A 22,135-nucleotide genomic window follows, 5' to 3' on the forward strand; every position below is an offset into this window, starting at 1 on the left:
CTAATCCTTTTGCTTATTGAGTGAAAATCCTCAGCAGTTCCCTTTCAGTTCTTGACATTAACAGTACATCGTCCGAAAAGGCCAGAGCCTGGCTTCTGTTGTCATACATCATACCTTTCGTTCGTATTCCACTCTCCCTTAATATTGTCTTATTGTCTCCAACAAGAAATTGAAGAGTACTGTGGACAGTGGATCTCCCTGCTTTAATCTTCTTTTAACTTCAAACTTTTCTGTTAGGCTTCCTTCTATCCTTACTCTATTATCTATGTAACTGAACAATGTTAGCCTGTAACTGTTCTACAATGTAGAATCACCTCTATGACCTGTCCTATACATTTGTAAAAATGACTTTAAAGGAATAATAAATATTTCTATTTCTGTTTCTATCGGTCCTCATTAAGGTCATTTTTACTACTCTGATCATCTTTTCCGTAATTCCAAGTACTCTTAGGGCCTGGTAAAGACGCCTTCTTATCACAGAATCGTAAGGTTGTTTGAAATCTACAAAGAGAAGGTTTAGCTTTAACTGTTTCTCGTACGTACTGCTCTGAATTATTTCCAAGACGGATATATTTGATCTATGGTGGATCTGCCCTTTTGAATCCTCCCTGGTATTCATTAATTTGCTCGTTTAATTGCCTTTCCAGTTTGCTTCATGTGACTCTGGCGAGTACCTTAAATGTTACGTCTAGGAGAGTGATACCCCTGTAGTTTTCGCACACTGCTTTATGTCCCTTCTTAGGAATGGGGCATACTATTGCCTCTCTCCATACTTCCAGCATTTCCTCTCGCTCCCAGATTTTCGTTAGCAGGCTCCATATTCCAGTTATAAGAGCTTTTCCCCCGTGCTTGATTAAATCTGAGTAATACCATTGATGCCCGCACTTTTATTTTTTTTTTCATGCTATGTATGATTTCTATTATTTCTTCCACGGTTGAAATCTCCGTTGTTTCCGCTGTGTTGTTAACTTTCTCTAAGTATCATTTCCACTTGCACCTCATCACTTCAATAAAATATTAGAGTTTCAAATCAATTAGTTAGGAGAAAAGTTGGTGTTACGCACGCAGTTAAAAGAATTACAACACTGAAATGGAACTGGGCAAGACATGTAGCCGGATTCAAATATGGAAGATGATCCAAGAAAATTTTAGAATGCACACCTAGATAAGATGCGTATCAATCGTAACCGAGGGTATCCTCCAATAATGTGGTAGGACGACTTCAAACTCATCCAGCACAACTAGATTCAGGATGCTCAAGATTGGATGCGATGTAATTATTTACGGGAGGTCTATGTGCAGCACTAGACTCAAAACAGCTAATAACGATGATAAATAGCCAGTTTAACCCAAAAAAAGAAAACCATTTCTAGAGGGGTTAGACAGGGCTGTATTCTTTCGCCACTGCTTTTCAAACTGTACACGAAACAAATATTTCTAGAGGCACTGGAAGAGTACAATGAGGGCATCAAGATTAATGGCGTACCAATAAGTAATTTTCGATATGCAGATGATACTGTTATACTGGTCGATAACATCGAAGATTTACAGATGATGCTAAATAGAGTAAATACAACTGGCAACCGATTTGGACTGAAGATCAATAGAAAGAAAACTAAATTCATGGTGATCAGTAAAAAGAACATTCAACTTATCGACCTGAATATTGAAGCCGAACGTATTGAAAGAGTACACCGATTTAAATATTTGGGATATACAGTAAATGATAGGTGGGACCCAGACGTAGAGATTAGGATCCGAATTGAAATAGCAAGATCCAAATTCATAAACATGAGAAAGTTCTTAAGCAACCGCAACCTAAGCGTTAACCTCCGATGGCGCGCCACGAAATGCTACGTACTCTCTACGCTACTTTACGGAGTAGAAGGGTGGACGTCAACAGCAGCAACTATAAAGAAGTTAGCGGCTCTAGAAATGTGGCTGTATCGACGCATACTCAGAATACCTTGGACAGACAGAGTGACCAACACAGAGGTATTGAGACGAATGGGTAAAGAGGTGGAATTGTTAACAACTGTTAAAAGGAGGAAAGCGTCATACCTGGGCCATGTGTTCCGTAATGATAAGTACAGTCTGATACAGCTTATCGTGGAAGGAAAGATTGAAGGTAGAAGGGGTTTGGGCAGAAAGAAGAAATCCTGGTTGAGAAACTTGAGAGAATGGTTTCAAATACCAGAAGCTGCGAACATAATACATGCAGCACAAAACAGAGAAACCTATCGTTTGATGGTCGCCAACCTTCGGTAGAAGACGGCACATAAAGAAGAAGAAGTTGAGGGGTAAAATGTATGAACTACTCCAAATTATATTGGAAGGTAAAGTGCAGGGCAAAAGATCAGTAGGAAGATGCCAAGACTCGAGGCTGAAATATCTGAGGAGATGGTTTGACCGCTCTCCGCAGAAATCTTTCTTGCAGAAGTTTCCAAAGCTACAATTGTCATTTGGATCGTCAACCTTAGAAAGGAGATGGCGCAATAAGAAGAAGATAAGAGATACAACAAAAAAACAGAAAAAATATTCCAAGGTCAATATAGTTCGCAAAAGAAAATAAAAAAAGGTAGAAAAAAAGGAGGGAACTAATTGAGGAATACTTTCATATAGCTAACATGAATCAGGCTTAATATATTGCGCTAGATATTTTCCAACCAATCCAATTACTAATTATATCCCGCAGACTAATTGAAAATCCCTTCTGACGTAGGAAATAATGTTTTCTTGAAAATGAATCGAAATCGATGCCATTGTGATATCCCCGCCGTCGGTGTCATCTGAACGACACCACATCGAGTGTAGTATTAGACGCCCAGGACGCCGACGCGTGACTCTGCGCCGCTTTGGTATAGGTCAAGTTTCATTAATAAATATTGTATGTGGGAAGGTAGGAATGTAAATAAGGGCAGTAGGCGGCTCATTATTAACAGAATTCATTTAAATAACTTATCTAACTCATCTATCTTGAGGTTTATCAGCGAGCTCGTTTTTAGACTTACCATATTTCAAGAATTAAGCAAAATAAAGACGTTTTTAATATTGTCATCTGTGAACATGAGTATAAAGTGCAGGGGGGTAGCTACCGCCGTATCAGCCATATCAATTATACGGGGCCCTCGACGTTCAGGGGCCCCGTCGCGGCATGTCGAAACAAAAGTTCCATTAAAAAAATTGAACAAAATATTCTACAACTTCAGTATTAAATCGCTTTGAATTGAAATAGTGTGTATTGTTTTTCCCATTTTCGTGTAATGGATTCTTTATCTATATTATAAATTATATGTATGCATATCTAATTACAGCCGCTCGCCGATATTCCATAACAACAGAGCTTTTTTGTTTTCAAGCTACTTTTCATTGTCCATTCACCGTTGGCTCTGAGTGATGGCTCTGAGTGATTGGATTTTGTAATCGCTTTACCTTTGGATATTTGAAACAGTGTGTATTGTTTGGGTATATTTTCCTGTAATCTGTTCTTTATCTATATATTGTATTTTCTTATATAAATTTCTACGGAATTCGAGGTATTTCTTCTTCGAGGAAACAACTGGCTAGAGCAAATGATACTGACTTTATTCTCAAAAACATTGTATGTGGGGTACCACAGGGTTCAATATCAATGATCATTATTAATTTAAAAATCGATGGAAATATTTTAATTTTTTTTGATGATACCAGTATCACTAGGAGCAACTTTTCATGCAACTATAATTTCTGATTTACATACAATAAAAACCTAGTCCGATTCTAATGTATTCTCTTTAAGGTGAATAAGACGGTAAGTAGCATTATTTAACACTTGCTTCTTAATAACAGCCAAATTACTACGTTGATTCTGTAAAATTTCTTGGTATTTTCTTATCAGTTTGTTAAGTAAGGAACTATAGCCTCAGCTTGCTATGTAATAAGATTTGTGTTGAAGGAAATCAATTTATCAACTTCCAAAAGAACATATTTTTCTTTGTTCGTGCCTCATCTTCGATATGGTCTTCCTTTTTGGAGTTCTAGTACAGCTGCCCAATCCGATATTATTTTTAAATTACAAAAAATATGAATAACTAAGAAATTACAGTTACCCTTATGTACAAATACCTAAAGTATTTTTATCTATATTTGGGTGTGATACGCAGAACTTATCGGTTCCTAAGGTTGTATTATGCAATTTGAAACTTATTTAAAGTTTGTAATAGGTATATATATTGTTCTTGTTTCATTTCACTATCTTTTATTAAGTGGTAGCGCGTGCGTGCAAAAGATTTAATGACGCCCTAAAAATAGTCAATTTTTTAAAAAATTGTCTCGTAAAATTTTTGTAACAATTCTAGTGGTGCCCCTTAATTGTTGGCGCTTGTGTGCGCCACACACATTGCACACGTGGACGGAGCGGCCCTGTTTATATTTTGTAATATTAACGATTTATGTAATTTCAGTTAACTGTATTTGTTATTGACTCTTTGTAAGTTTTGTCCATAAAACTGTAAAATTTTCAGTGAAAATAAAGCATGTTACTATTCTATTCTGTACTAGCGTTTTTGTTGCTTTGGTTGAACATTTTGTAGCACTTTCTCATATCAGTCGTGAAAAAGGGCCCCGCGACAAACATTGATACGGGGCTCCTGTGGGGCTAGCTACGCCACTGATAAAGTGGCCCATAGACGTTCAATATTATTGTGCAATATAATTGAACGTGTCTTCTTCTTGTGCCACTCCTATCGGAAATTGGAAATCTTCAAGGCTATGCTGACCTTGTTTACAGCTGACCTAAAGAGTTCATTAGTGGTGCACCTAAACCACTTTCTCAAATTCCGCAACCATGACATTCTCATACATCAAGGGGATTTCCCCTTTCTTCTATTTTCCTTGCATTATATTTTGAAGTAATGCGTATTTATGTCCTCTCATCAGGTGACCCAAATATTCGAGTGTCTGAGTCTTCAGTGAATGAACGTGTCTAGACAACATCAAAAGGTTGGACTAACAAGAAATTGCAGTTTTCTTATAGCATGTTTCAATTTTTCTCTTTCTTACGATGCCTAGATATTCCGGATGTTGGCGATTAGCATGGCTATAATAACTTTTGCTTGCTGCTATCCTGAATAGTCCGGTTGTCAATGTATTAAACTACTTTTCCGATTTTGAAACCAAGATATTCTTCTTCTCCTTAGTCCTATCTTTCCATATAGGTACCTTGTCCCGAACACTAAGTTGTAACACGCCATATCTCTGTTCATTTCTCATAACATGGTCAAGATAGTTCAATCCGCGCTGCTCGATACTTTTGCATAATTATTTATTACTAATGAATGCATTTTTTATTCACTTTTTTTAAATCAATTTGAAAGTTTAGCTCATGCTCTTTCATTTAATACCTGTAGAATGGTTACATTATTTCATTTTGACTTATGTTATTGCAAAAAAAGCTCTCTGGGATAAACAATTTAAATAAAATTTAAACAATTGAATAAATTGCTTTGAAATTTTTGTCACATATTAAGCACTAAAGAACCCTCATTTGACAAAAATTTCAAAGCTCTATACTTATTTTTACAATAGTTATTGCAAAATTAATTTTTTTGGAAATTTTGACTTTTTTCGCAATTATATTAACAACAAATGAGTGTATTAAACTTTTTAATACGCCATTTTAAAGCTTTTTCCATTCTCTCGAAGATGTCTGTACTAAGAAAACCATAAGTCTTACAGTTTTCTATTATTAAAAAAAAACGAAAAAGGCCGTTTTTTGACAATAAATTGTTTATAAATAAAAATGGCCGCCAGGTCATACGCAGGAAATAGTAACAATTTGTGCTTATAGGTATTACCTATCGAAAAAACGCTTCAGTACCCTGGCTGTTGAAGTGTCACGAACAGGGTGTATTTTTGTCTTATTATCCTGGCCTATTTTTGTAAGTGTTAATGTTTCAGCTCCATAAGTGAGTACAGGAAACACACATTGGTCAAAGATTTTCCTTTTGAGGCCTATGGGCAAGTCCGATTTAAATACATAGTTCAGTTTACCAAACGCTGCTCTGGCTAATCCTATGCGCCGTGTGAGCTCGCCCGTCTGGTTATATGTTAATCTTAGTCCAACCTCTAAGGAAGCGCTACATAATTTGTTCAACATTATTATTGCATCATCAATACGATCGGCTATAATGACGATGTCATCTGCGAATCTAAAATGACTGAGCTTCCTCTCTATTTATGTTGATACCATATTCGTTCAAATCTGCCTTTTTAAAAGTGTGTTGTGAATAGCTTTGGTGAGATGGTGTCTCCTGCTTTTTGGCCGTTGCATTTTGGTAGATGTATTTTATAATATTAGTGTAGCGATGGTCTATTCGGCATTCGGCCAATGCTTTTAACATCTTCTGTTGGCTTATGGTATCGAATGCTTTCTCGTAGTCCACGAATATCAGTGTCAATGGTTTGTTGTATTCTTCAGACTTCTCTGCCAGGTTTTTTTATTACTAGTAAGTTATCGTTAGTGCTATATCCGCATCTTAATCCATATATGTTAACCTCTAAATATAAGTCTAATTTTAACCTCCAGTCTTTTTTTGATACCTAATTTTTGTGAAAAGGTTATATATAGTCCGTCCGCTATAACTTTTCCCATGCGGTACGATTAATTTTCAATCAAATTAAGTCAAAACAGAAAGTAAAACGTACGCCAATGTGTGTAGTATATAGTATACAGTATATAATATAATATTGTTCAGACACATTCCGTTCATTAATACTCTTTCCTGTAGTTCTCTCAGTGCTTCATTCTTCATCGAAGATTTGTTCAGAGTACATGGTAAAAAACACCGGAAACAGGATGCATCCTTGTCTACGAAGATTGCCTCTGTCATCGACTTTAATGTTGGCAGTTTAGTGTAATTTAAATTATAGGTCTGGATCCAGCGTATGAAAAAAAAGTTGATTAATAGCAAGCTGAAAATTTGTTAATAGTTTAAGGGTGTCTAGTCGGACAAACTATGATATATGGGAACACTGGAACAGGGAAGTTTTAATTGTGGAACATGTTAAAAATTTGGAACGGTCACACCACGAAAACGTCACATGTATTTTGTCCGACAGAACAGACTTAAACTCTCGGAACAGAGATTAAACTCTCATGCGAAAATCAGACTGCTATTTATCACCAAATGGGCGTTTTAATGAGTGAAACATGTAGAATATGTCAAATGACAGGAATTAGGAATAAGTGAAATTCTGTAGTATTTTGCAATTATATTCATATATAATTAATCAAAATTTTATCGATTTAGTAATTATTCAATATTGATAACTATCTATCGATTAAAAATCGGAAGCGGCATGCAGAAGTCACCTGTCATCACTGTCATATTTAAAAAATTTAAATTGAAAATTGTATTTATTATAATAAAAGTGTTAAAACGAATATCAAATTATAGTACAGTAGTGCTGCTTTGGAAATGGAAGAAATACATGAACGCCACCTGAAATAAGCAAGAAATCGTTAGAGGCAGTTTCAGAGCTTCTCCCAGCAAAATCCATCGAAAAATACAATAGGCAATACAGTCGAACCCGCTTATTAGAATAGCCTTCGTGCCAAGCAAAAATATTCTTATAAACGGGATATTTTAATAACCGATCATTGATGGCTAGCTGAAATAAATGTACCGAATACGTTATAATAGTACATACTATGTCAATATTTATATGCATATGGTTTTAGGTCTATTTATGTCAATAAAAATTTATAATCTATTTACAAAAATCATTACCAAACGATTACAAAATAAATTGGAATTGGGTTTTAGAAAAGACTTCCGAACAAACGATCAACTATTGGTAATAAAAATAATCTTAAAGAAAAATGCTGTTTCTAAAAACATCCAAGTGTGTGGCAATGTACCTATAGAAATTTGTAGACAAATGAAATTATTTTATGACCTTGTCGGCATACGATTGAGTTTTCTGTGGGTAGGAGCGTTTACTCATCATAACACAGTAATAAAGTGTTTTAGGTAGGTACCTGAGAAACCCTAATAATATACAAAACGACGAACCGACAAACCATTAGATCAGGCAAATTTAAAATTTTTAGGAAATTGTAGGTAAAAAGTTATTTGTTGACTTGAAAAATTTATTCTAAAAAGCGGTATTAGGTTACTAAACCATATTCCAATAAACGGATAAATTTATTAAAGGGTAAATGGGAACGTTTTGGGACCTCGAATTTATATTCCATAAACCGGGATATTCCTATAACCGGTACTCTAATAAGCGGGTTCGACTGTATGACATATTTGAAGCATGGCGTGAAAAAAATTGTATTACAAATTATAGTGAAAGTGTTTTACTAGCATATTTCTCTGAATTGCCTAAAGAATATTCTCCATCTGCTATGTGGTCCTATTATTTAATGTTAAAGGCAACTTTTATTACAAATAAAGACATAGATATAAGCAATTATAAAAAAACTTACAGCTTTTTTGAAACAAAAAGGAAGGAATTACATTCCCAAAAAATCAAAAACCCTGCCGTAAGAAGAAGTGCTAAATTTCTTATTAAATGCACCTGACAACGATTATTTTTAATGATGAAGGTAATTCAACAAAAATAAAATTACTATTACATATTATATTGTACGTAAAGTTCTTTTTCATATCCTTGAATCTACCATGATTTATGTATAATGTCTTTTCATTTGATGTCAATTATTTTTTTTACATTTTTTACTTGCCTATTTGTTCTTTTTATACCTAATATAGGCCGTGCCTAGCAAGTGGTTGCGTAGGCTAGCGGTATGTGTATCTAGCTACGGACGTGTCAGTACTTGGTTCGAATCCCCCGTAAGGAAAACTTTTTTGTTTAATATTAATGGTTATTGACATACTTACACTATTATAAGGACTAAGTACACACACTCTTTTTTCATTAGAAGGATATAATTAAGTGTTAAGTAAGTGCTAATGTTTTTTATGATTGGCGATAAAATTTTGTATGCACCACGTCAGTAAAGACTCTTTATCGAACTCGTTTGTTATTCGCCTTGCTCGCTACGCTCACTCGGGTCATAATATCAGACTCGTTCGATAAACTTTACTGACTTGGTACATAAATAACTATTATTCCCGAGGAAGACAAATCCAAAGACACAAAAATTATAATAAATAATACATTTACTAAAAACACTAATATATTCTTTTAATGCCTTATTTGCACTGATACATACATAATTTGAAAGATTAGCAACGAACTACATACTGTCTGCCTGCGCATGCGCCAGGGAATTATAAAATTTCACTTTCGATCGTAAAGAAGTATAACTTCAATAAATAAAACAACATTCACATTAAAAAACGTATATGTCTATTGTCACAAAATACAAAATATATCTCGAATACAATGTACAAATAAACTTCATACTGAATAGGCAACTCTCAACACACATATTTTTTGATTAAACTTCAACAGCTAGTGCAATTCCCATTCCACCTCCAATACATAACGCAGCGACACCTCTCTTCAAGCTCAATCTGTGCAGATTGTGGATCAGAGTGACGAGTACTCTGGTTCCGGAACATCCCAATGGGTGACCCAAGGCGATAGCGCCCCCTGTGATGTTTATTTTAGACTCGTCTATGCCCAGTTCTTTGTTCACGGCGATACTTTGAACGGCGAAGGCTTCGTTTAGTTCGTAAAGGTCGACGTCTTCTTTCGACCAACCAATTTTTTTCAGCTGCAACAAAAAAAAAACAGTACAGATAGAGTATAACAGTGTTATGTACAGATTATCACAAATAGCACTATCTTTAACAAATCTATACAAATTGTCGGATATGCAGACGAAATTGACATCCCCAGAGTCTCTGATCAATGCATTCTGGCCATTAAGGGCATATGCACAAAGAATGGGACTAAATATAAATGCTGAAAAGACCAAACATATGTGATATACAAGTCCACAAACCAGACATCGAAAAAATAACAATTGACGATTTAGATTTGGAAGTAGTGGACACCTCCATATACCTAGGCTCGCTATAGACTAAAGATAACAACGTTAGCGAAGAAATTATTAAAAGAAGAAGCGTGACAGATGACAAATGGCCTCAAAACTAGCTGCGGGTAAATACAGTTGAGTCCGCGAGTCTTTACCCGTGCGTCATTAATACCTGGTGAGATAAAACACATACTTTTTATCTAGCATCATTCTCTTCCACTCATGAAACTCATGACAAACCAGCTGCCGTTTGTTATTAAGTAAAAACACATGTGATTTTTATGAACCATCTAGACTCAGTGCATTGAAAAGAGATAGGTACAAAAAAAAGACGATTCGGTATGTTTTCATATTTTAAGCACAATTTGTTTGACGTTTCTGCTTTGTTTACTTTTGTGGCTGTCAGTCAGTTGATTTTTTTGCGGTTTTTGTCGAATTTTTTGCGTTTTGAAGTTTCTTTATATTACACAAACAGTTGTTTTCTATTGCTATGCTTCTATTCTATGCTATTGAATTTTTTTATAAATTGTTTATTTATTTATTAATCAATAATAATAAACGAATTTATTAAGCTACTTCAAATGTAGCTGTAATTCTGCACAAAAATTTTGAAGCAAAACTTACATTTGACATTCTATATATTTGATAACGTCAAATTTTATAATAAAACCCGTAATCGGAACAGTAGCCACTTTCTGTCAGTTGTTGTTGCGTGAAATAGATTTCCGACTTATTTCGTATGCTTTAAATGATGACGCACGGGTAAAGACTCGCGGACTCCACAGTAGAGCATCTCGTGCCGTGACGTCAAAGTAGTCTGACGTCATGATGTGTTGTCAAAATCAAAATGTAAACAAAATCTTAACCTAATTCTACTTCACTTCTCACTTGTTTCAATTTGCTAATTGGTTTTGCTAATAAGTTGATTGTATTTACACATTGTAATCTTTAGTAGGTTTTAATTAATATTTAAGGCTATGGGTACATAATTCGCAAATATTTTACGTGTATCCCTACTTTTTCTGTCTTTACACGGCAAATTACGTGTAGTAAAATTCACACTGGTGTGGATATGTAAACATTACTAGAATGTCATTCTACTTGAAAATGTCATAATTAATTTAAAGAGATGGTTTTTGAATGTTCTTGGATAACTGTTATTTTTATAATTGCAAATTATTAATTCAGTTAATAAATGTGATAATTTTTTCACTAACTATGTTTTCAGTGATTGTAATAATTTATTTGTACAACAAAAACTAATAATCAATCGAGAAAAGAGGAAAAGTGTTAAAGTGATTTTTTAATAATATGTTGTTATTTTGGAACGCTTACAATTTTGAACATCTCTAACAACAAAATACTTGGATCACAGGATATATCTGATGTATTCTCTGCTTGGATCTTCCACAAATAATACACAATAAATAACTTTTTATTAAGTTCACGTCTTAAATCAATTATTTATGAAATACACTATATATCAATAATATTTAATCAATTTCTCAAAATATTCCCGATGCAATGTCAAATATTTAAAATTGTCACTGATTGTCAGTGTCTGACTGACAATATATGCTGACAATATTACATTCGGTTGAGTGCGTTGTAAGACAAAGACAGATTTGGAAAATATTACCACGGCATTGTGTTCATTTTTTTTCAAATCCTGAAAAAACCAATAAATATTTTTGAAAAATTTAAACGCAGAATGAAAGACTAAATTATTACCGAGGGCCGAAAGTCCCTTAGAATAAATAAAAAGTTTATTTTGAATGAGATATTTGAAATTAAAAATCACACTAAATTTTCTCTTAGTTTTTTCACCCCTGTAACTTATTAAAATAAACATTATAGAAGTTCTCATGGACTTTCGGCCCTCGCTAGTAACGTAATCTTTCATTCTGCGTTTAAATTTTTCAAAAATACTTATTAGTTTTCTCAGGATTTGAAAAAAATGAATCCCCATTTGAATAGCATTGCAGCCGAAAATACGTACCGATCCTCTTAACAGTTTTTAATTCATCCTTAGTAGTTTTTAATTAAACTTTAATAACTCTGGATCTTGAACATATCCATTTATGATTTTAAAAAGGAAACATAAATCTGCTTCAAACCTTCTATTTATATTCTATGATGTAGTGACGAGATATTAAGTATTGAAAGTATATCATCATATGTGTATGCTGTTTAATAAAACCAATTTTGTAAACACAATCCCTCAAGAATTTATTTTGAACTCTGGATACTGTAGATGTCACTATTATATTTAAGGGAGACCAAATTAAATGAGGAAACCATACTAAAAAACTGTTTGAACTAAACTTAAGTATAACATTTTTAAAGTTTGTACTGAAAACTGATTGCAGTTTCTAAGAATAAACCCCAACATCTCTAAAGTTTTAGTTGGAAGCTTCATTAATATAATTTAAAAGTTAATTTAGAATCAAAATTTATACCCAAATCTTTAAAATTATTACGTGTCTCTAAAGATATGTACATTATTTATTCAATAATCATAATTTACAAACTCTCTTGGTCTTCCAAAGTATAGCATATTTACCTAACACCAACTAGCTAAGCTTTTAAGATCATTCTGTATCAAAGAGGCATCAACTAGCAAACTAGCTTATTAACTACTACTCGAAATATTTTTGTCTATTTGTAAATTAATTTGTTGGTTATGGCCCTGAATGAAAAGTATACCGGCTGGTTTTCACTTCGTTTTTTGTATTTTTTGTTTTTAATTAGTATCTACCAATTTTAATTAGTATGTATGTGCGTGCATAAGCATGTAACATAATGTTATTATATTTAAGATATTGTAGCAAACAGTAATTTATTATCTATCATGGCTGAATGGATCAAGCAATCCAAAGCCAATAAGAAAAGAAAAAAAATACTCGAAATATATTAAGGTCATCCGCAAACATTAGAAAAAAAAAACAATAAATCCTGTATAAAAGGTATATTTAAAAAAACCCTCAAAAGGACCACATCAAATTCACATAACTAGTTTTCGACTGGTTTACCAGTCATCATCAGTGCTTACGTGCAATGTACATGCTTAACCACCAAGATAGTATTAGCCGATATATATTAGATATAGATTAGATATACTTGCCGTCTCACTTCCAACATGTGAACAAGTCATACCTAGATCTCAGATGTTAAGTAGGGCAAATTAGATAATATTTCAAACATCCAGGCTTAAGGTAGCATTTTATACCTATGTTTCCTTGACGGACTACTTTTACTGGGCTTTGACCCACATATTTTTGTGTAATACTATCTTGGTGGTTAAGCATGTACATTGCACGTAAGCACTGATGATGACTGGTAAACCAGTCGAAAACTAGTTATGTGAATTTGATGTGGCCCTTTTGAGGGTTTTTTAAATATACCTTTTATACAGAATTTATTGTTTTTTGTATCACATGGTATACAGCCAACTACAGGAAAACTTTTTCCTTGTGGATTATTAGAAATTTACTACTTTTAATGACTGATAATATAACATTAACAAACATATTAAATAAAAGAGGCCCAATATGAGACCCCTGAGGTCACAGATACTCGCTGAGATAAACAATTTTCATATTTTACATACTGACATCTACCAGATACATAACTATGTTAACTCTTTCGAAGGCTTTAGAAAGGTCTGTGTAGAAGGCTTTAGAAAGGTCTGACCCTTCTGTTTAACTGAATTAGCAATAAAATTACTATACAAAATTAAGTTCGTACGTGTAGACTTTACCTTTAGAAAAGCCATGTTGTTGAACATCAATTAAATCTTTACAATTCCACGTTAAAAAGTTATTTAAAAGACACTCAAATATTTTGGATAATACAGATTGGTTACAAACAACCCGATAATGTTCAATCATTTTTACTACCAGACTTGAAAATCTTTGTTAAATAACTAGTTTTCCAAAACTCAGTAAAGATGCCACTACTCAATGAGGAATTAAATAAGTAGTGGATAGCTTTTACAAGAGTAAAAATGCAATGCTTGAGTACATAAGCTGACAAACAATCTGGTCCAAGTGATAATTTCCAAGGCATCTTTAAAACACTATCAATTATGTCAGAGAGCGCAATACTAGAATTTTATTATTCACATTTACACTCTGCTGATAGTTAAAAATTGGGATCTGATTCATTTTAGAATCAGAATATGTAGTGGAGAAAAAATTACCAAATAAATTACGTCTTAAGCATTATCACCTGTACTATCACCATGGAACATAGTAGATGGCAGATTAAACATTTTACGTTTGTTATTAACATAAGTATGTACTTCCAAAAATGTCGAGGATTAGATAGAATGTAGAATTAGAAACATTAAATAAAAATTATTAAATTAAATAAATAAAAACATTAAAATGCAATAAATAAACGATGTTTAAAAAAATCTTATAATAATTATTTAACACATTCACAGACACGCTTCACATGTAGCCACATCTTATGGAGTAAATGACTTCATATGTAGTCGTGTCCATGAATGTGTTAATATTAATAAAAAAATTATTGTATGATTATTAAATGTTTAAAAAAAACTTATATTAATTATTTAATAATAAAAAAAAGAATGTGTGTGTACTATGTACGCACGTAAGAAGATATTCTTCTATTATATAATAGGTAATTTAAACGAAGTAAATATACTTAAAAGGTTATTTGTATTTTATAAAATCAAACTAACTTTCTTATCTACCACTTTTAAAAAATTTTTATTAAAACAACCAAAAATAAAAAAAATATGAATCGCCCGGGAATTGAACCCGCAACCTTCCAATCTCAGTGCTAACGCATTTCTAACTACTCCATCGAGGCTCTAGAAATAGATATGTAAGTTTCGGATATAATTACACAACACGGCGACATATAGTGTAAAAATGTTATGCTTACATAATATTTTATTAATCCAAAAACACAAGAATTATAATAAATAAATTTCCTAAAACCACTAATATATTCTTTTAATGCCTTATTTGCACGGTTACAGATACATACATACCTATCTTGAAAGATTAGCAATGAACTACATACTGTCAGTGTGCGCAGGCGCGCGGTAAATGTACAATTTTACCCTCAATCGATTCGCCGCTAAAGAAGAATATCTTCAAAAATTATTGTAGTTATGAGTTTTATTTGTAATTCCAAAAATAACAACCTTTACCTAGTTATTATATTTCATATCACTAATATAAGCTATTATAGCCTAATATCTGATTAAGTTTACCTATATTCAATTTATTTGTCTTTCTGCAAATTCGATACAGCCAAAAACTAAACAGAGGATTACCTTTTTAAAGGACATTGTGGAGTATTGATTATTTCTTATTGTCTTTCTATATTCTTGGATAAAGGCTGGTTGCTAATTTGAAACTTTTTCTTTGAATACATTTATTTTGAGTTAACAAAACATACTGTTTAAAGGAAACTTTCACATGGCTTTTATTAAAATTTTTAAATAAGTTTCAGTGGATGAAGTTACTTAAAAATGTAGAAAATCTGATTTGATTCAATGATTTGATTGAATCAATTTGATTTTGCTGGTGCATATAAGGGGGGAATTATAAATCTTGGCCAACGCGTGATCGGTTCAAGATAATTAATAATTAAGAAGCACTGAAGATTATTAGATATCTGTTTAATAATTTTTTCACGTACATACTTAATTATAAATCTTGTATTTAATGCAAATAAATTAAACAAAACAGCTTAGATTAGATTTTAGGTTATATTATTGTACTAACTTCATTTTGATCTAAGATTTTGACAACACTTCATGACGTCATATTAGTGTGACGTCACGGCACGAGATGCTCAATTTACCCGCAGCTTCAAAACTACCCAGAAAATGAAAGTAAACGTCTATAAAACACTACTAAGATCAGTACTAATATATGGAACAGATACATGGTCCCTTACACACAAGGCCCATGAACTGCTTAAACGTTTTGAGCGAAAAATCTTATGAAAAATATAGGAAGAAATAAAAGAGCAAGGTTTGTGTCGCCGGCGTTGTAACTCTTAAGTTGTGTATAGGAGTTTTGGGGACCCTGACGTTGTAAAATTCATTATGGTGGCACATAAGAGATTCCTAAACGAAACAAAATGAAATAAAATTTGAGATGTGAAGATTTATCTGCATCACCAAAGGTTCTTCTCATAAAATATAGAACACTCAACCACCTGCACAGGATCTCGGAACTCATAATCTTCTTTCGAGAATTCTAACGAGATTGTCGCTGACATCGATAAAAGCCGACCTCTCAATGTTTATGGCGCAGTCATCAAATCACTTTTAAGGAAACGACTCAAGTAATGACCTTGATTAATCTCTGATTGAATCAACTGATCTAGTCCGCATCATAGACTATGCAGGAACATGTTGGTAAATAAAAGATGTTCGTAGCAAAACTGTGTAAGGGCTGTAATTCAAAGGTTTCGTTGACTCGAAAGCTACAGTGAAACTCTTAAGAGTTGAAATACATCACTGTTTCCTATATTAAATGCTTCTGTAATAAAATACTTACAAGGTTATTAACAGCTCCAACTGGACCCATACCCATGATCATGGGATCAACGCCAACCTCTACAAATCCCACGATACGCGCTAAAGGCGTCATCTGTCTTTGTTTTAACTGTTTTTCGCTAACTAGTAATACTGCTGCGGCACCGTCGTTGATCCCTACAAAAAAGAATGTGTGTGTACTTTGTACGCACGTAAGAAGTTATACTTCTATTATAATACATATAATCTAACTTCATATTATGATTTCAACGAAATCAATATACCTATACAGGGTGTTTCATTAATAATTGTCCATATAGTAATTGGAGAAACCTTAGCACAAAATACAGAGATTTAACCTAAAACACTTAAATAAAATATGGTTCCTTACTGAGTTACAGGGTGTTTTATCTAAAAATTTAAAAATTATTTTTGCTCAGCATTTTAAAACTATTCGACATATCCTTTTCATACTTGGCAGAAAGTGCGACTACTATACACCCTACTAAATTATGATAAACAAACGTTTCTAGCTACTACCAGAGGCGTACGACAAGGGATAGTGAATGGTTGATCCTTCTCAAATTCTACGCCATTGGAGGAATTATTATTTTAGTGCCATTTTTAGATTCTCCAATACTTTCTACGCAAATAATATACTCTTTATAGGTAACGATAAAGTCATTATTTTTCGAGATATTTGAAGTTAAATATGAAACGGCACAGTTATTTTGATTAATTTATAATATGATTCATATGATTAAAATTTAAAAATTGTTTGTACCCATTTGGCGTATCCTTATCATACTTGGCAGAAAGTGTAGGTACTGTACACCCTAATAAACTAAGATAAATAAACGTTTCTAGCTACTACCAGAGGCGTACGACAGGAGATAGTGGCTGGTTGACCCTTCCCAGATTCTACCCACTGACAAATTTGCTATTTTAGTGTAATTTTTTGATTTTCCAATACTTTTTATGCAAATAATATACTCTTCATTCGTAAGGATAAAATGATTAGTTTTCGAGATATTTGAAATTAAAAATGAACCGACACAATACATTAATCAAAATAACCGTGTCGTTTCATTTTTAACTTCAAACATCTCGAGAACTAATGACTTTATCGTTACGAATGAAGAGTATATTATTTTCATAGAAAGTATTGGAAAATCCAAAAATTGAACTAAAATAGCAATTCCGTCAGTGGCGTAGAATTTGGAAAGGGTCAACCATTCACTTTCCCCTATCGTACGCCTCTGGTAACAGCCAGAAACGTTTGTTTAACATAATTTAGTAGTTTGTACAGTACCTATACTTCCTGCCAAGTATGAAAAGGATACGTCGAATAGAATTAATATACTGAGTAAACATAGTTTTTAAATTTTCAGATAAAACACCCTGTAACTCAGTAAGGAACCACATTTTACTTAAGTGTTTTAGGTTAAATATTCGTATTTTCTGCTAAGGTTTCTCCAGTTACTATATGGACAATTATTAATGAAACACCCTGTATACTTTAAACAGTTTTTTTGTATTGTATTTAAATATTAAACTAATTTTAGAAAGAACAAAAAGAATACCAAAAATTAAAAAAAAAGGATATGATTTTATCAGGATTCGAACAGGGGACCTCTCGATCCCTAGGCGAATGCTCTACCGATCAGCTACCACCGTTTTTGTATTCAGTCGATCATTTCTCGGACATAATTACAATCACGTTGACAGATACATTAATTGAAAATAAACATTTTCAATAATACTTATTAGGAGGAAGACAAATCCAGACATAAAAATTATAATAAATATATTTACTAAAAACACTAATAATATATTCTTTTCACGCACACCTTATTTGCGCTACATAACTTAAAAGATGTAGCGACTAATAGCATACTGTCGGTGTGCGCATGCGCCAGGGAATGTAAAAATTCACCCTTGTGCCTAAAGAAGTATAATTTCAAAAATGATTCTTGAACAATCATTTGTACAAGATTTTTACGACAAAAACCATTTTATTAGCAATAAAGCGTAAATTAAAAGAAGAACGCCACCTAAGCATGAAATAGAAAAATGTATGAAAGGAAATTTATGAAATAATGAATGGATGGACAATGTCAGCCTATAGAATAGAATAGAATAGAATAGAATAGAAATATGCTTTATTTTCATGAAAAATTGTACAATTTTATCGACAAAGCTTACAAAAAGTCAAGAAAACAAAACAATAACAATACAATTTACAAAAATTACATAAATCGTCAGTAGAAATTAAAAAAAATAATAATAATAATGAAGTTAAACAGTTAATCAATTGCAAAATTTAAATAAATTGCAAATTGCATAGTCTACCTAGTAATTAAGTTTAAAAGTTAAGCTGCTGCATATGACACCCAAATATAGATGAAAAATAATACATAATAAAAATACTATTTGTGCAAAGGGTACTGTAATTTCTTAGTTATTGATTAAGAAAATCTTCTACTGCATAATATGGTCTTTCGGATAGGTAGGCTTTTGTCAGTTTACGGAATTTGGGGAAAGATGCTGCAGATTTAAGTTGTAGAGGGAGATGGTTGTAAAGTTTTTTCGCGGAATATAATATAGATTTGTTTACTAACTGAGATGACGGGGTCGGCAAATAGATGTCAAAGGTAGAATTTCCCGTGAAGTAGTCATGATTAGGTCTTGGTGGAAAGAGATGTAGATGTTTACGAATTAAGCAAACAGTTTCTAAAATATATAAAGATGGAAGGGTTAAAATTCCAAAAAGGAAGACCATAACGAAGATGTGACTCGAACAAAGAAAAATATGTTATTTTGGAAGATGCTAAATTGAGTTCATTCGAAACAGATCTTATAGCATAGCAAGCTGAAGATAGTTTCTTCCTTAACAAATTAATATGGAGGGACCATTTAAGGTTGCTGTCTAAAAAAATACCAAGACATTTTACAGAATCAACGGTACTGATCTGGCTGTTATTAAGAAATAAGGGTTGAAGAGCTCCTTTATAAGATAATGCTACTGTTTTATCTACGTTAAACGAGAGTAAATTAGAATCAGACCAGGTTTTTATTGTAAGTAGATCAGAAGTTATAGTAGCATGAAGAGTTGCAATATTTGAGTTGCTCCAAGTGATACTGGTATCATCAGCAAACAGAAAGATTTTTCCATCGATTTTTAAACTAGTGATGTTATTAATAAAGATAAGGAAAAGTAGAGGACCCAATACTGATCCTTGAGGTACCTCGCATACAATGTTTTTGAGACTAGAGTCTGTATCATTTGCTCTAACCAGTTGTTTCCTATCATCCAAGTAAGATTGGAACCAATTCAAAGAAATACCTCGAATTCCGTAGAAATTTAGTTTTTTTATCAAAATGTTGTGATTTTCACAATCAAAAGCTTTGGCGTAGTCACAAAAAACGGTGGCAGTGTGAAGATTATTGTTCAGTGCTTGATAAACATCATGTAGTACAGAAAACATGGCATCAGTTTATGCATTTATTATTTAAAAAGCCGAATTGATTTTGTGATAAAATGTTGTTTTCAACGAGAAAGGACATAAGTCGGGCGTCCTCTATGTTTTGTCGTTTGTAAGGATATAGTGGCATAGTGTAATTTGTTTGACTATCTCTGTTCAATTGTTTCTCTCCTGTACATTTTGTCTTACTTCAGAGAATGAGTAACCAGCCATGTCCTTTATTTGGTCTGACCATCGTGGTGGAGATCTTCTTTTGGATCTTTTGCACACTACGTAGGTTAAGAGTCTCTTCAGTCATTAAATGTTTTTTCCTATCTATTGTTTCTTTGGGGTTTGTGTTGTTGATGTCTTCAGTGATCGACTTTTTTGTGTATTCCCACGTTTTGTTAGGGTCTCCGATAGTCACTGGTAGGTCAGCTTTTGCTAATTCTTGTCTAAATTTTTTTGGATGTTTTAGAACCAATTTTTGTCTTTTACTTGATTATTTTACTGTGTAATGCTTAATGCGGAATTCTGCTTGTAACATTTAGTGGTCGGACCCACAGTCTGCAGCTGGTTTTGTCTTCACGTTAATTACTGAGCTCCTCCATCGTTCAGTGACAAGAATATAATCTATTTGGATTTTGTAGCCTTCTCCAGGCTTGATAATCTTCACGTATGATGATTAAACATTGTGTTTATTATATTAAGATCCGTATCGATGGTGAACTGAAGAAGACGTTTACCTCTTTCATTTCGCTCTCCTAAACCATGCCTACTTATCGTTCCTTTCAAATGATCATGTATTTTCGTTTCTCCTATTTTTGCACTCCAATTCATTCATTCATTGGTTATTTCTTAGGAATGTCAGACCTGGTTTCAAGTATCAGTATGTTTCTTCTACTATGTCTTCTGCCGTTTCGGATGTTGTCATAGACAATGTACTATTTGAAAACAAAGAAAGAAAGAAGCAAAAAGCTCGCTAGCGCACGAATAAAAATTTTAAATGAAGTAAAAGACAGACGTACTCTCAATCATTTATTGTAACTTCCGACGACCGGTTTCGCTCTCTAAAGTATGCAGAGCATCTTCAGGTCAACGGTTACAAGTCACTAAATGCTACAAATAAAAAACCAGAGTTAGAACAATGTCTGGTTGTAAAAGATGCTAAAGATCCATAAGATCAAGCCAATATTGAACAACATACATAAAAATAGTGAAGATAGTAGACAAATACATATGCATGTAAAATCGGGGGCGGTAACAAACGTCCCCAAGCTTACAAACACATGCAGATGTATGCGGTCTATAATCATGCAATTATAACGTGTCGTACTTACATTCGGATACAAGGAGCTACTACCTCAGTATTCATTAACATGATGTTTTTGCTTAAGTTATGCTAACGGGATATGGTGGAATAGACGGAGAATGTTGCAAAGGTAAACAAGTTTATGGGATTTGGGAATTCTTGAGGGTGGAAGAGATAGTTGTTGAAAGACAACCAACAAATCTGTGCCTGTTATTATGTTTATGAAGTAAACTACAGTGAATGTCATATATACAATTTTTTAAAATGTGATGGTTTTAAAGATATTTATTTCTATTTATTAAAAGATTTTGTTTTTATTTATATTGATTAAAAAAAATAGGTCTTTTAATAAATATAAATAAAAACAAAAAAAAAAGAATGTGTGTGTACTTTGTACGCACGTAAGAAGATATTCTTCTATTATATAATAGGTAATTTAAACGAAGTAAATATACTCAAAAGGTTATTTGTACTTATTTTATTTAAAAATCAAACTAACTTTCTTATCTACCACTTTCAAAAAAGAAGAATATCTTCAAAAATTATATAATAATATACTTACAATCATAAAATCTATAAAAAAAAAATAAAAAAAATAATAACTTGCTTGGGGCTCGAACCCACTTCACGTCTACCGCGCCGTACGAAAGCTGACGGCATTTCAAACTAGACCACATTCGCGTGTACGTCATGTGGGAATATACACAAACTAAACGTTTACACCATAAATTTATATGAATTTAATAAAATTATTAGTTTGATTTTTGTCGAAATAAAATACAACAAAATATAGAGTAAGAAAACAATATATGAGATGAAGATTTGTAGAAAGTTTG

The 22,135-nt window shown here is 32.8% G+C and overlaps 1 protein-coding gene across 1 annotated transcript in view; it reads right to left on the reverse strand.

The window, feature by feature from the left end:
* Positions 1-9,337: 9,337 nt before the first annotated feature.
* LOC114326614 (acetyl-CoA acetyltransferase) overlaps positions 9,338-22,135 on the reverse strand; it is a 55,009-nt gene continuing 42,211 nt past the window's right edge. The window contains exons 6-7 of the mRNA XM_050647778.1: positions 16,546-16,700; positions 9,338-9,730 (exon numbers count right to left, since the gene is read on the reverse strand). Coding sequence (XP_050503735.1) covers positions 9,452-9,730; positions 16,546-16,700 — 434 coding nt within the window. The 3' untranslated portion in view covers positions 9,338-9,451. The remainder of the gene's footprint in view (positions 9,731-16,545; positions 16,701-22,135) is intronic.

The sequence above is a fragment of the Diabrotica virgifera genome, chromosome 3 (assembly GCF_917563875.1).
Source record: "Diabrotica virgifera virgifera chromosome 3, PGI_DIABVI_V3a".
NCBI classification, from domain to species: domain Eukaryota; kingdom Metazoa; phylum Arthropoda; class Insecta; order Coleoptera; family Chrysomelidae; genus Diabrotica; species Diabrotica virgifera.